This window comes from Orcinus orca, chromosome 1 (genome assembly GCF_937001465.1).
Source record: "Orcinus orca chromosome 1, mOrcOrc1.1, whole genome shotgun sequence".
Taxonomy (NCBI): domain Eukaryota; kingdom Metazoa; phylum Chordata; class Mammalia; order Artiodactyla; family Delphinidae; genus Orcinus; species Orcinus orca.
The window spans coordinates 32,293,804-32,309,749 of NC_064559.1; the positions used below are offsets into that span (position 1 = coordinate 32,293,804).

Sequence of the window (15,946 nt, forward strand, 5' to 3'; positions counted from 1 at the left end):
TTTGTTTTCAGCGTATATTGCTTGAAGCGGCCTCACACATTTCGGGAGCTTCATTTGGAATTCGGTACCATTAGATCTTTACGGAGTTTCCCTGCTCATTCACGGGGCGTTATTCCATGGTTAGGGTGAAACCTCTCTGACCTTGTGGTATTTTCCCAGGGTGTAACCCTGACGGATCTCCAGGAAGCAGAAAGGACGTTCAGCCGGTCGAGGGCAGAGCGTCAGGCTCAGGAACAGCCCAGCCCGAAGCCCGTGGGCCCCAGAGGGCTCGACGGCAGCGCCCAGAAGCATGAGCCCCTGGCAGCCCCTGCAGAGGAAGCTGGGGAGAGCCGCCAGCCCTGGGACCGGAGTCTGGAGGATCAGGTGAGCTCTCTGTGCTGAAAGCAGGTGGCTGGGGGAGTCTCCTCCCCACTGATAATTCCAGAACTGTCCTACTCTGCAGGGGACGCCTCATAGAACACGCTATTTACGTCCATCTTTAGTTGGCAGACCTGTGTGACTGAAAGAATTCAGAGGATGTTAGTCCTTAAGTGATCAATTTTTTCCTCTGGGAGTTAACTAATGCGCTTTTTTCCAGTTTTATTGAGATGTAATGGACATGTAATGTTACAACATGATTTGATGTGTGTACATGTTGTGAAATGATTACCACCATACTTTTGGTTAACTAAATGTGTCTTTCTATTCTGAAAAGAGAGATCTTGGTATAAAAAAATGCAAATAGAAGTATAAGCATTTATTATTTAGTTTATGCCAGGCACAATTTTAACAATTTCAATATGTGTATTAAATTGTTTAATCCTCACAACAACCCTCTGAGGTAAGTATTATTATTCCTTCTTAAAATATGAGTCAGTGGAGTGACAGGTTAAGTAACCTGCCCAGCATTTTGCACGGCTAGGAAGAGGTCAAGGACTTCCCTGGCGGTCCAGTGGTTAGGAATTGGCGCCTTCACTGCTGGCCGCCCAGGTTCGATACCTCGTCGGGAAACTAAGATCCCACAAGCCACGCGACGAAAATAATAATAATATTGATTTGTGTGTGTGTCTGCCTATCTGTGTATGTTCTGGTGTTAGACTATTTGGGTTCAAACCGCAGTATCCTTACTAACTAGCTGTATGGCTTTGGGTAATTTATTTAACCTTGTTTTACATAGTTTCCTAATTTGTAAAAACAGAGCTTATAATAGAGGGTACTCCTTGTGAGGTAATACATGTATAGTGCTTGACACATTAAGTGTTCAGCAAATCTTAACTACTACGATGATGATGATGTACTTTTTTTTTTCATTCTTTTTTTTTTTTGCATCTTTATTGGAGTATAATTGCTTTACAATGGTGTGTTAGTTTCTGCTTTATAACAAAGTGAATCAGTTATACATATACATATGTTCCCATATCTCTTCCCTCTTGCATCTCCCTCCCTCCCACCCTCCCTATCCCACCCCTCTAGGTGGTCACAAAGCACTGAGCTGATCTCCCTGTGCTATGCGGCTGCTTCCCACTAGCTATCTACCTTACATTTGGTAGTGTATAATGTCCATGCCACTCTCTCACTTTGTCACAGCTTACCCTTCCCCCTCCCCATATCCTCAAGTCCATTCTCTAGTAGGTCTGTGTCTTTATTCCTGTCTTACCCCTAGGTTCTTCATGACTTTTTTTTTTTAGATTCCGTATATATGTGTTAGCATACGGTATTTGTCTTTCTTTCTGACTTACTTCACTCTGTATGACAGACTCTAGGTCCATCCACCTCACTACAAATAACTCAATTTCGTTTCCTTTTATGGCTGAGTAATATTCCATTGTATATATGTGCCACATCTTCTTTATCCATTCATCTGTTGATGGACACTTAGGTTGTTTCCATCTCCGGGCTATTGTAAATAGAGCTGCAATGAACATTTTGGTACATGACTCTTTTTGAATTATGGTTTTCTCAGGGTATATGCCCAGTAGTGGGATTGCTGGGTCATATGGTTGTTCTATTTGTAGTTTTTTAAGGAACCTCCATACTGTTCTCTATAGTGGCTGTACCAATTTACATTCCCACCAACAGTGCAAGAGGGTTCCCTTTTCTCCACACCCTCTCCAGCATTTAGTGTTTGTAGATTTTTTGATGATGGCCATTCTGACTGGTGTGAGATGATATCTCATTGTAGTTTTGATTTGCATTTCTCTGATGATTAATGATGTTGAGCATTCTTTCATGTGTTTGTTGGCAGTCTATATCTTCTTTGGAGAAATGTCTATTTAGGTCTTCTGCCCATTTTTGGACTGGGTTGTTTGCTTTTTTGTTGTTGAGTTGCATGAGCTGCTTGTAAATTTTGTCAGTTGCTTCATTTGCAAATATTTTCTCCCATTCTGAGGGTTGTCTTTTGGTCTTGTTTATGGTTTCCTTTGCTGTGCAAAAGCTTTTAAGTTTCATTAGGTCCCATTTGTTTATTTTAGCCTTCAAATTCCTCTTTTCTCTCTCCCTTTTCAACCAAATATATACGTATATGTAATAACCATTTAGGCAGTTGGGTGAACGCTTATTTTGACTTTTAATTTGATGGTACAGTATTATAAAATAAAAGATTTTACTAGAAAAAAAAAGCAGAGGTGGAGCAAGGCGTTGGCTCCGCAGCTTGCCCTCCTCACCACTAGTACGTTGTTCTACAAACTTCTGCAGACCCAAGCACTCACAGAGCACCCTTATTCTCGGCCACAAGCTGTCACTTTGGGGTAGACGTTTTGACTTATGGTCCATTTCTCAATTGCAGTTGGTAGTCAGTTATAGGGTTATATTTAAGGTGATCGTAACTCCTGGTTTACCTAAGATTGTTCCAGTGACAGCTTTTATCTCTGGGTAATTATCAGTACTGTTCCTTTTCACTCTCAGAAATGTCCTAGTTGGGATGATAAACTTTATGGTCAATATAATTACAGGAGAAGAAAGTCTTCTTGCTCTAACTTTGAATGGCTAGGCTGCATAAACTAACTGAGGTTCTGTTGTTCGTTTCATTTGTTTTATCAGCTATTTTTTGAGTACTTATTACATACTAGAGACCGTTGTAAGCACATAACGTACATTCTCATTTAATCCTCACAGCCCTCTCTGAGGAAGATATTATTATCCCTGTTTTATACATGAGGAAGCAGAGATCAAAACTCAAGTCACGTACTTCAGGTCACACAGCTCCTTCAAGCTGGAATTGGAGCCACGTTCTCTCAGACTCCCAAGCTGACTATATTTTATTGCTTCTGTCTCTATAATTTATAAACAAATTTATACAATCTCTGCATGTAGTAAGAATTTCTTTATCTCTGCATGTTCAACAAGCCACATTAAGGTTCATTGCCAAGCTGTGTCTGTCCTAACTCTCAAGGAAAAAAAAGTTCAAAAGGGAAAGCGGGAATTTTTTTTTTTAATTTTTATTTATTTGGGGTTTGGGGGTGTGGCATGCGGGATCTTAGTTCCCCAACTAGGGATCAAACCTGTGCCCGCTGCAGTAGAAGCACGTGGTCTTAACCGCTGGCCCGCCAGGGAAGTCTCAGAAAGCGGGAATTTTTCAGAAGTGTCAGTAAGCCTAGTGATGGCAAGTTGGTAGAACGCTCAGATTTGGTCTGTCTTCAGATAACTCCTGCATTGTTTCTTCACATTCCTGAGCTTCTTCGTTTCCTACGTAAACCTTACCTTTCAGTGCGCCATCTTAAAAAGGCCATCATCCTTCCTATTTGCGGTGCACAATCAAAGGAATTTTTATTACCAAGGTTGGTGCCCCCTAGTGCCCTTTGATCAGTTTAGGAAGAGCTGTCCTGGACTGCTGTCAGCCTGTAGCATCTTCAGAGCAGGCGTCTAGAACTCTTTCCTATCTGGCTAATTACTTATAAATCTCTTGATCTAGAAAAGCCCATTTTTAATAAACGTGCTGTCCTTACCCTTTGGTTAGACTTGACCTCTGACATCTCATCATGTGGATTGTTCCAGCCTGTGTATCGTCGCCTGAGGATTCCGGCTCAGCCAGACAAACCCATGACACCAGTGTCACCTCCTGCCCCGAGACCCTCCCTCTACACCAGTTCCTACCTGCTCCGGACGGGTAGGTCTTCAGCCCCTGATTCAGAGAGTTCAGAGCCCCCCGCCAGCCCTGCAGGGGCAAAGGAAATGGACAAAAACGGTAGGTCGAGCTTCAGAAACCGCACCCTCCTCCAGTGCACGTGCCCCAGGTTCTTAAGATCCATGCTTTGTCTTCTCTCTGACCAGAGGGCGAAGAAGCAGATTTGGGTGATCAGTCGTCTAACAGGCTGTCCATTCGTGAGAGGAGGCGGCCCAAGGAGCGACGAAGAGGCACAGGCATCAACTTCTGGACGAAGGATGTAAGTGGCTGTCTGTGCTGGGACATCTCGCATTACGCTGTGCTGCCCGCCGTCCTGTGTGTCGGGCTCAAAAGGAAGAGTTCCACATGGGGCCCTGAATCGTGCAGATTGTCAGGAGGCATCCCTGAGAAAAAGAGCAGCCGAAGAAAGACTCCACTAGTGTGGGACTCATTTGGAATGTTCTGGCTGGGACGCCCAGGGCCTAGGACAGTGCCGAGCACACGGGAGGCAGGCAGCAAATAAGCGGGGAATTTACAGCAGCCGTGCAAACAAATATAACAAGTGCATAAGCCGCTCAGACTTAGCAGCCCCCCAGCGGCCCCTGAGAGTCCCGTGGTGAGTCAGCAGTACCTCAGCATCGTGTGTGTGCAGGTGCTAACCAAGTATGTCAGGGGCACTGCCAGAATCTCGAGAATTTCAGAATTTCATCTGACTCAGGTTTACTCTTTTGGAGAAAAAAAGGAACAAGTGCTATAAAACAGCTTGACTTTGGCTTTTAAATGAAGACGGGGCTGCTGTGCCTCCTGATGATGAGCACACACTCAGTTCTTTCCTTCCCCTCTGGTCTGTACCCTGCTCACTCAGCCTTGTCACTGGCATTTAACAGTCAGGTGGCCAAGATCAGGTCCCTGGTCACTGGTGACTCATTTGGAATTAGATGGACCATTCAGTGAGACAAGAAATGAGACAATGATGGTCGCCTGTTAGAGACTACTAGACGGAGGTGTTTGATTATTATAGGACCAAATGGGCTGACAGCTACTGACAAAGCCCAAGTGAGGTCCGTCTGTCTTAAAGATTCTCCTTTTCCTGCCAGGTTCATTGGACTCTTTGACAGCAAGTGGTGCTCCTGAGGTGCTGCTAAAAGCAGCAGTGACAGTGCCCTTGGCTGTCAGCCCTCACTGCCCAGGTGCATAATTGATGGGGCTGACCTTGTTGCCTCCAGGGATGCCTGTGACCGTGATCCTCTTGTCTTTTTTCTTTCTCCCTTTCCAGGAAGATGAAACTGATGTCTCGGAAGAGGTGAAAGCAGCATGGGTAAGCAACCAGCAGTGAGGCTGCCACCGTGGGGCTCAGCGTCCCCGTAGGGCTCATCCCTGCTCGCGTGCACACAGTTAACAGAAGGAAGAGCAGGCTCTGTGCAGACTTGGGTCCAGGGAGAGTTTGGAGGTGGACGCTCCTCTGCAAGATGGGACGGGTGCTCGCTGGTATACTGTTTTCTTTCCTTTTTCTTGAAATTGGTTTATTTATTTTATTTTTGGCCGCGTTGGGTCTTCGTTGCTGTGCGCAGGCTTTCTCTAGTTGCGGCGAGCGGGGGCTACTCTTCGTTGCGGTGCGCAAGCTTCTCATTGAGGTGGCTTCTCTTGTTGTGGAGCACAGGCTCTAGGTGCACGGGCTTCAGTAGTTGTGGCACGCGGGCTCAGTAGTTGTGGCTCGTGGGCTCTAGAGCGCAGGCTCAGTAGCTGTGGTGCATGGGCTCAATTGCCCCGTGGCATGTGGGATCTTCCTGGACCAGGGATGGAACCCGTGTCCCCTGCGTTGGCAGGCAGATTCTTAACCACTGCGCCACCAGGGAAGTCCCCCGTTTTCTTAAATGGTGTAACAATGCCCATGTTCTTGAACGAGCTTCCTGCATTTTTCAGTGCCTCCTGCCAGGTTCTAACACAGTTCGGGCTCTTTTTCTCTGTTGTGCTATTGGATGGTATAAAGTACTTTGAAATCTTGGGAAGAAAAGTGAAGCGTGATACTGTTTCTCATGGATCTACCTCCTCTCCACGCTAGCAGAGAGAAACACAAGAGTGAATAGTGTAAACAGTCCAGAAGTCACTTACATTTGACTTTGAAATAAGGTTAGCTCCTTGGCTCTTGTGTAACCAGACCCCTTAAGGCCTGGCACCCAGCTCTTCTCTGCTGTGGGCACCCCAGGCCAGCTTTCCTGAAGCTCCGGGTTCCTGTAAGCCACTCACATGTGATAGAAAGTTAATGCTTTTCTAGTACCATTAGTACCATTTTTCTTTGGTTTTTGTTTTGTTTTGTTTCGTTTTTGTTTGTTTGTTTATTTGGCCTCACTACACAGGTTGCAGGATCTTAGTTCCCTGACCAGGGATCAAACCGGGCCACGGCAGTGAAAGCGCCGAGTTGTAACCACTGGACCACCAGGGAAGTCCCTAGTACCATTTTTCAAGAAGGAAGGGATTTGGTTTTGACTAAATGAATTGAGACTCCATGTACATTTCTATTGGGAATTATGTAAGAAGATGGCCTTTTTTCTACCCTACAGTTAATGTGACAGTATGTTCTCAGAATATGTGTAATAACTCATACTGAAAATGAAAACTAATTTGTTTTTAGCAGAGGAAGTAGAAATGCTATATTATGTCATTAACCTGCCTGTATTTTGGTCGAGATCCTAAACAGTCAGCAGGGGCCTCCAGAAAGCAGTGCCCATGGTGGTGTGGTGAGAGCTGCCTGCGTGCAGCTGCAGCTGGGGCTGCCTCACGGGGAGGAGTGGACATTGGGTGCAGATGCCGCGTGGAGGCTCCCCGGGGCAGGGGGGTGTGCACACGCCAGTGACTTCATTCCACAGGGGCTTGGGGAGGCTTCAGGGGATGAAGAGTGAACGCAGGAGAGCCTCTGCGGGGAACTATATTAGAAAACCCCTAACGAGAGATCCCGGGTGCTGACTACAGAGCACTGAAGTGGCCCGTCACCCATAGAGGGTCATAGAGGCCGGTGAGCTCCACGGAGGGAGTTACACAGGAGAGCTTGGTGTTGGCCACTGTCTCTGTCAGTGAAAATCTTTGCCTGCACGTTTCTAAGCTACTTGGTGCACCAGGCAAGGGCCACGAAGGTGCCTCTGACGCCATGCTTCCCAGAGAAGTTCACTGAACAACCATTACAGAAAAGATTTTCTGATTGGTGAGATTTGACATAGAGTCATTTGTCAGACTGAAAAATGGTCCACTCATCCCATTGCTCGAGGCATCTGCCAGTGTTCACCGCATGTCCAGCAGACGCCAGCGTGAGTCTTCAGAGAGGAATGAAGGGCCAGTCCTCTCTCTAATGGTAACTGAGTGTGTGCAGGTACGCCAGCACTCACAGCACGCCCGGCATGTCTCCTGCCCACCACGGTGCCCAGGGGCAGCAGCATCCTGACCCCGGCCTGTGTTAGCGCAGCTCTGACTGGTTCTCTCCCGAGCGCTCGTCCAATCCTGGCAGGCGTGATGCCGGGATCCATACGGGCCCACAGAACAACAGGCCCGTCCCTGTAAATTGTGGAAATCTAACCTCAAGATGGTCAGGACTGTGTCACAACCGCTCTCCCACTCCAGGAATCTACTGTTTTTTAAGTTAACTCTTCCCAAGACTCTGACATCTGTTATTTTAAATTGGGATAGATTTACAGTCAGTGAACTGCACAGACCTAAAGTGTACTGTTGGATGAGTTTTGACAGTTGTAATCAGTGGTGTAACCACCACTCAAGTCAAGATGCAGAACTTTTCCGTCACCTTGAAAAGTTCCCGCATCCCCCATCCCCTGTCCTGAGAGGCAGCCGCTCTTCCGATTGCCGCCAGCGTAGAGCAGTGTTGCCTGTTCTTGAGCCTCGCGTACATGGAATCAGTCGGTGGTAATACTTTACTTTAAGGGTAGAAAGGAAACTCTGTCTCCAGTCAGAGTTGGAACTAAAATGATTCCAGATGTGCACAGATGCTCTCCTCTTCTCGAAGATTCTTCAGCTCTCACCCATATATCAGTAACAGGAGCATGGCTAAGAAAACCTTTCTGTTGTTTAACCTTAATCTCTGTAGACATCGTGGAAATTTATTTCTTTTTGTGGACCTAAGCTAGAAAAAATGTAACCAACATTTGTATACAGGTAAGGTTGATGACCAGGAACGGCCCTGATGTTTGTCATGCAGTCTGGGGGGGAGGAAGGAGGCTAGTCATGCATTTCTTTGTTGGTGACACAAGGGATGCTGAGAAGGCTGGGGGCTTGGTCGGGGCCCTGCACAGTGCGTGCTTTTAATCAAAACCATCCCCGCCGGAAAACCGACAATGAGCACAGGGCTTCATGTCTTAGCAGCCGTTTAGCCCATGTGCTTAGAGCAGATGTGCGTGGTTGTCTGCGTTAGACGGGTGACCGTCTCCAGAAGTCCTAATATAGCCTGTATCTTGCTAAGTGAAAAAGAAACTGAGTCTGGATTTGACGTGAGGAAGGAGGTACCGCAGTCAGAAGTGCCGCCCCCTGCACTGCTCGTGAGGCACAGGCGCTGGAGCAGTCACGGGCACACTGCAGGTGCTGATGGCCCTTGGGCTCTTCTCGTCCTCTCTTCACTTGCGTCTTTGGCCTGCCTTCATTCTGCTTAACGCTGAGTTTCCTCTACGTGTTCTTGTCCTCTGAAGCAGACTGTTGCCCAGGCCAGTTCTGATATATGATTGAATTTATCACTAGAGGGAGCAAGTCGTCAAAAGAAAAGATGGTGAACAAGCAGAATGGTGTCTAAGGAAGCTGAACGGGAGACGGATTGCTTTTGTTTTAAAGGAATTGTTGACCAGCCCAGTTTAATGCAGTGAAGTTACCCGCCTCCCAAATTTGGGCATCTTAGAATTGGGAAGGAATTTAGAAGAAACTTGGGTTAGGAACCTCGTTTTACAGTTAAGAGAACAGGCCCAGGGCGGTTAGGAAGTACTTGGGGACGTGAAAGCTCTAGGTGAGCGCCCTGTGCCCCGTGTCAGGGAGCCTTTATGGGACTGTGGTGGGGCCGACCTCACATCGCCCTCCATTCCCCATCCTTTTTTTTAAGGGATGCAGGTGAGCAGTCAGATGAAGAGGTCCGTCAGGTGAGGTGTGGATGTGTCCCAAGGTCAGAAGCTTTGTCCCCATGGAGGTGGTTGTACCACCCGCCCGGCATGTGGATATTACACCAACCCAGGAGTTCTCCAGACCTCATAGTTTAGGGATTTTTATGGAGGCTTCAACATGGGCATAATTCATTATTAACTCAATCTCCACTCCCTTTACCTTCCCCCCAGAAGATGGAGGGTGAGTCTAAAAGTTCCAAGTTTTTTTTTTTTCTTAAAGTATAGTTAACATACAGTATTCTGTAAGTTGCAGGTGTACAATATAGTGGTTCACAATTTTTAACGGTTATACTCCATTTATAGTTATTATAGAATATTGGCTATATTCCGCATGTTATGCAATGTGTCCTTGTCGCTTATTTTTTACCCAGTAGATTGTACCGCTTATTCCCCCCCTGCCCCCATTCTTACATTTGTTTTTTACTGAGCAGGTTACATGTTTGAATTGAGCTGCTAGTGGCACCTCGCCTCCTTGAGTAAAGGAAGGTCTTCTTGAAGGACACCTCGAAAGCCTCCTGAGAGTTTCAGGTTCAGTGGTAGAGGGTCAGCCTTCTCCTGCCAGGTGGGAGGGTACTTATGGAGAGAGGGTACATAAGTAGGTGGGTACTTATGTCTGTCCATCCTTCAAATAGGAAAATGCTTCTCCCTCTAGAATCCCTATTGCTTTTAGGCAAATCCGGTGGCATCAGTCTGAATAGAATCACGACACTTTACCTTCAAAGTCAGCAGTGTAGCGTCCAGTCCAGAGTGGAGCCCGTGGTCTGGTGGCTAACCCTCCTGCAAGAGGCCTTGGTTATAGGAGACACTGTTAAGGAAGCATTGACCAGTAGGTGTTCAGATACCGGCCGTAGATAACCGGTAGCAGCTAGTCGGGAGAGACCTTGGTCAAGTGTGCAGAAGATATAAGTGATTAAACGTTAAGACTTTCAAACTAAATCAAAGAGAGGCTCAAAGTGAAATTTGCCAGCAAAGCTTGGTTTTAAACTAAGCTTTAACAGAAAATAAAACTTGCTTTGGGAGCCATTTGGCCCCAGAAGTATCTCTAATACCAAAAGCCACTAAATGCATTTCCCATTTTGTCCTGCCTTCTCTTTTATAAGCTTCTCGTGTGTTCACTGAACAAGTACTTCCAGGTGCCTGTGGGCAGGGGTGCAGCAGTGAACAGAAAGCCCTGTTCTTGTAGAGTCTGCATTCTGGTGAAGCAGGCGGGCAGCGAGTAAAATGAACGTGCCAAGCAAACGGTGTGTGGAAGATGAAAAGCCGTGTGGAGTGGCTCCAGGACTCAGGAGCGGGGAGTGCAGGGCGGGGGGCGCTGAGCATCTAAGGGGGGTCGGTGTCGGCCTTGCCGCGAAGGCAGCACTGGAGCCCAGCGTGAAGGGAGTGAGTGGGGAGCCCCGTGGATGTGCGCAGGCAGAGGGAACAGAGCCCGCGGGGCCGTGAGGCAGGAGGACAGGCAGGACCTGTGAGGAGACGGCGTGGGCATGAGAGCCCACGGCAGAGCCCGGCGGTCGGTGCCAGGGCGTGCGAGCCCGTGTAGAGCTCTGCGCAGCAGAGGGGCAGGAGTCACATTCTGGGGGGACTCCGCCTGCTGTTTGGAGAAGACCCTCTATGTCACCCTAACCCAGGACTAACGAGGGGTTTGGGCCAGGTGATCGCAGGTGGTGAAGATGCTGAGAAGTTTTCATATGCACGGCGTATTTCAGAGTTAGAATCAGCAAGACCTCTGCGGGATTGGGTATACGGTGAGAAGAACAGAGGGGGGTCAAGGTTGGCACCAAAGCTTTTGGCTCAAGTGCCTGAGAGGGTGGAGTTTTCATGAACTGAGATGGAGAGGACCCTGGAAGGGCAGGCCTTTGGGTTTGGCTCTAGAAGCCCTGGATTTGATGTGTCTGACCGCCGTCCACAGGGAAATGTCAGGGGCGGAGTTGGAGGTACAGACTGGATGCAAACATGCAGGTTGTCTCGGGAACCATGACATCGGAGCAGCTCATCAAGAGTGCAAGTGTAGACAGAGACGCCCAGGAAACGGGCAAGTCAGAGCACTTGGCTCTGAGAATGTGACTGCAGTTTCCCCCTTTTCCAGAACAAAGTCAGGCAAACAAAGCACGCTCACACAGAACAGTAGGTAGTTCGCGTATTATTTCACCTGCTTTTCTCAACTGGTGCAGGGCTGTTCCCCGTGAAAGCTGCCTGGCCTGTTTGTGGAAGAGCCGTGTAGTCGTGGAGGAGAGCCAGTTCCTGGAGCTCCCCTGACAGCTTCTGAAACAGAAATTACTGCCTCTCTGCAGACCTTGTCTGGAGGTCTCTGAAGACCAGGAATGTCATAAGACTCTTTGTTACAGGAGAGGAATTCTACCGATTAACCGTATCTACGAATGATCTTTTAAGCTGACTCAGCTTTTGGTTCCCTTTGCCTTACCTGACTTCCCTCAGTTGATTGCATCTTTGAATAACTAGCGCTCCATTTCACTTAAGGAGAGGCTTTCCTTGAAAACCTCATTTCTAGGTGCTGCTCGTCTGTACCAAACTCTGGTTTATCCCTGTGCTGCCTACAATGGCGGTCGTAGGCTTGGGGTTTTAGAACTGAAAGCAGCTCTAAACTTCTCCCCTCCCCTCCCCTCCCCTCCCCTCCCCTCCCCTCCCCTCCCCCCCTCCCCTCCCCTCCCCTCCCCCCTCCCCTCCCCTCTGCTTCCCTCCCCTCCCTCCCCTCCCTCCCCTCCCCTCCCCTCCCCCTCCCTCCCCTCCCCTCCCCTCCCCCCTCCCCCCTCCCCTCCCCTCTGCTTCCCTCCCCTCCCTCCCCTCCCTCCCCTCCCCTCCCTCCCCTCCCTCCCCTCCCCTCCCTCCCCTCCCTCCCCTCCCCTTCCCTCCCCTCCCCTTCCCTCCCCTCCCTCCCCTCCCCTCCCCTCCCCTCCCCTCCCCTCCCCTCCCCTCCCTCCCCTCCCCTCCCCTCCCTCCCCTCCCCTCCCCTCCCCTCCCCTCCCTCCCCTCCCTCTCCCACATCACATACCTTGCAGGATCTCAGGTCCCCGACCAGGGATTGAACCCAAGCCACGGCAGTGAGAGCGCCAAGTCATAACCACTGGACCACCAGGGAATTCCCTAAACTTCTCATTTTAGAGATCACAGCTGAGGAGGCCCAGAGAGAGGGAGCACAGCTGTGTCTAGGGCTTTGCACCGCATTCTCCTGAGTCTGTATCTGTCGTGTATGTTGGGTGATGTACTGTCACAACAGGCTAGGAGTGCAGACCCAGGAGCTGGGCTCCCGGGGCAACCCCACCTTGACCGCTGAACTGCTTTGGACGAGATGCTTCAGTTTCCTCATTGTAAAGTGGGGATAATAATAGTGTCTACCTCTTAGAGTTGTAAAATGAAAATGAGTTAATGCATTTAAATAGTTAGAGATGAGTAAGAGCCACTCAAATTATTTTCCAAATCTGTAGGTTCCTAAATCTGGATGAGAGAATGGCTTTTGGAATACTCTCACTGACTTCAGAATCATGTGATTTTGAAGTTAAGTTATTAATTTATCCATAAAGAATGGATTCTTTGAAGAGTCAGAGAAGTAGCTCAGGCTCCAGCGTGTGCTTGTGCTCTGAAAATGAACCTGATGAGTTTTGAGAAATAAATCTTAAAAGCAGTTGCTGAGGCAGGGACAGAAATGAGTAGAGAAGGAAGGACCGAGAGCTCAGTGTTTCCTAGTTTGCTTGGAGCCCTTTGAAGACCTGAGGAGAACAAGTCCCTGCACATCTCTGTGTCCTCAAGCAGGCTTTAACCCTTCTGCCTAAACACCCTCCCGTTTCTGTTTTTCTGCATGTGTTCCCACAGATCTTCACCACTCCCCCCACTCTCTTTCTTCGAGTAAATAACGGCCCTTTTTCCCACTTGCTCTGAGTTTTCACAGTTTTGCGTCTGGCTGTTTGCTGGATCTTCACCCCTCTGTCAAGCAAGATTTTGAATCTTGTTACTTAATCTCGTGAAGCCCCTTTATCTGCTGGAGGGCGTCCAGCGATTTTCTGTCCGCTCTCCACCGCTGGGCAGTGTCTTCGCCATTCTCCTTTTAGGTAAAAGCCTAGGACTGTTTTGCTTTCCCTTCTCTCTGGGGCCTGATTGCCTAATATGGTAAAGTATGTCCCAGACAAGCCTGTGCTGTTGAGATAGAACCAACAGTCTAAGTTTAAAGACGCGGTAGGTAAGCTCTCGGGTGGAGTTGCTTATTTCTGTAGGAAAGTAGTATTTTTCACAGTGTACCATAAAGCCACCATAATCTTTGTTTTTAAGCAAGCCACTCTTCCTTTTAATCGAGTGAAAAGATAGTAAAGTATAGATTTTCCTCCCTCAGCTTCTTTATCTTCAGCCAGATAAGAAGAAGAGGAGGAAAGGGTGGTTAGCGTGTCCCTAGAATGAGCGGGCTGGAGAAGCCCGGGAAATTTGATGATAATGCTCATAGGAATAGATTTAATGAGAGGGCCGTCATGAACAGCCCCCAGGGCTCGGCAGACTCTCCGCGCAGGCCGTCGGGGTCCCAGCAGTGACGACGGGGGGCCGGGGGTGCGGGTGGAGAGACTGGGAAGCGCCTTCTGTCCAGGCTGCGTGAGGGGGCTTCTCCAGCTGTGACTCCACGCTCACTGGACGGCCTCTCCTTTCACTGCACACTTGCTCTTGCTTTGCAACCGTCGTTCTTAAAATACTACAGCTGCTGGGATTTGCTATATATGGGTCATACTTGTGCCTTGCTGTAGCCAAGCTGTATAAACCATCTTGAGAACAAAGTTTCTTTTGGCATCTTCCTTCCTTTTAAGGACTCTATTAATTTTGGGTCATGCCATTGCCAAGCAAATCTCAGTAATCAAAATACACATGTATTCCTTTCAGACCCGGTAATTTTTGGACCCGCTGTCCCACGTCATCAGTGAATTCTGCTTCAGTCAGAAATCGTTTTTAAGATAGAATAAATTGACCTTCAAGGTATCTGTTTGAGCTTTGCTCAATGTCTTATACAAAGATGTGAACTTTATCAACTGCTGAGGGTAGGACAGTTAACCTCTTGACCTTGCCTTTTATTCCATTCTCTTCCTTCTCCGACTGCCTTTAAGGTATCCGTTTTTGTTAGTGACCTGTAACCTTATGTCTCTTTGTTGGAGGGATGCCAGTGAGCTTGAAACTCTGCTGGAACTTGTCTTTCATGATTACAAAGGCAATGCGTTTCATTATAGAAAATATACGAAGTACAGAAAAGTGTAGAGTATTTCTAGAGGAGGCTGTCCTTTTAGGGGTCACCGCGATGGCTGACGTTGTGGATGCGTTTCGTGGTCAGGGGCCAGGGAAGCCAGACACCCTTGTGTGTCCCGTAAAACAGACAGTTGTCCCGCAGCTGGGCTTCTCACCGTCTCCCTGGACAGTCAGAGATAAAAGCCTTTCTGTTATTTGAGTTCAAAACCCAAGTTGATTTTATGTATGAACTCACATTTTTTGGCAGAGGGAGGTTCTAAATATCCAACCACCGTGTCAGCTGAGGAGAAACTGCACCTTGGTTTTGCTCACACCTGGCAGCAGTGCCTCCTGCACGATGACGTCATCACACAGCACACCCCTTCGTGACAGTCCTGTGGGGGGGTCCACGCCTCCGGCTGCTCCATGGCACCTCCCAGTATTACTGGCCCCCAGGTTTACACATTGAAATACGTGTTTCATTATAAATGATTTTCTGTTTGTTTCTTCTTCGTGTTTAATTATTGATTTTTGTGATTTTAGCTGAGTTTTACATCTAAGAATTTCATTTCAGGATAGTCAAAGTCGGGGCGGGGGTGGGTAGAAGATATTTGTTATAAAAGGAGATTCATACCGCTATAAAGAATAAGAAAAAGTTGTCTAAGTCATTCACTCAAAAGAGATTGTTTGACGTTACGGTGAATCTCCTGCCGGTATGTTTCCTAAGAGTTTTTTTTTCCAAGACCAGAGGAGGATCGTTCCCGCCCTGAGCACTCCTGGGACCCCATCATTACCGTGGCGGCAGCTTCCTGTGAGGTTGTCTTCAGAGCACTCAGTCAGTCTGTGCTGGCTTTGATCGTGGAGAGCCTCCAGGGATAATTGCTCCCCTTTCAGTGCAGTCTGGGGGTTACCTTAGTTACAGGAGTCTTCATTTCTCCTGTTGATGGTGTGGCTGGAGAGCTTTAACCATGGCTTAGGCTTAGCTAATGCCAGCGTTCTAGCCCCATGATCGAGGTGGAAAGCTTAGTGTGGGATTTGCAGCTCTTTCTCAGTGAGCGAAGTGTTTATAGATCTGCCCCAGCAGGAATGTTGAGCTTGAGGCACTGATAGATGTCGCCTTTCCCGGTGTTGTTGTGGGAGGACCGGAGGGGTAGGGTGGTGGGGTGAATGGTCACAGTTTACCAGTCTTCATTTTCTCCAGCTCCGTCTTAGGTCAGGCAAGCTCAAGAATCAGAGAGCAGGCATTTAGGGACATGAATTTCTTTCATGAAAAACCATAATATTCTATCCAAACGTAACCCTGTAAGGGTTCCCACAGGTGTGCCTTAGCAGTGCATGCTTTCCTGTGCTTTTAACATTTTTTGTCTTCTTACAACCCAAACTCTTACACTGTGAATTATGCCAACGTTATTGGCTACTGAGAAGAGAGAAGGGACTTTTAAAAAGCCCTTTAGCCAATTAATAGCTCAAATGAAAATACTTAGTATGGTCTTGGAGCTTATAGCTCCGGTTA

At 48.0% G+C, this 15,946-nt stretch overlaps 1 protein-coding gene across 16 annotated transcripts in view; it reads left to right on the forward strand.

Moving 5' to 3' along the window:
• Positions 1 to 15,946, forward strand: part of PPP1R12B (protein phosphatase 1 regulatory subunit 12B) — a 197,353-nt gene that overhangs the window by 113,978 nt on the left and 67,429 nt on the right. For 11 of the 16 annotated variants that reach the window (XR_007476031.1, XM_049706871.1, XM_033415970.2 and 8 more), the window contains 4 exons: positions 160 to 363; positions 3,973 to 4,162; positions 4,249 to 4,361; positions 5,358 to 5,399. Coding sequence is in view for 15 of the 16 variants with exons in the window: in XM_049706871.1 (XP_049562828.1) it covers positions 160 to 363; positions 3,973 to 4,162; positions 4,249 to 4,361; positions 5,358 to 5,399 (549 nt within the window). In the remaining variant the exon portion in view is untranslated. Of the gene's footprint in view, positions 1 to 159; positions 364 to 3,934; positions 4,163 to 4,248; positions 4,362 to 5,357; positions 5,400 to 14,701; positions 14,923 to 15,946 lie in introns of those variants that run through there. The other 5 variants (XM_033415974.2, XM_049706881.1, XM_049706914.1 and 2 more) reach the window with 5 other exon arrangements.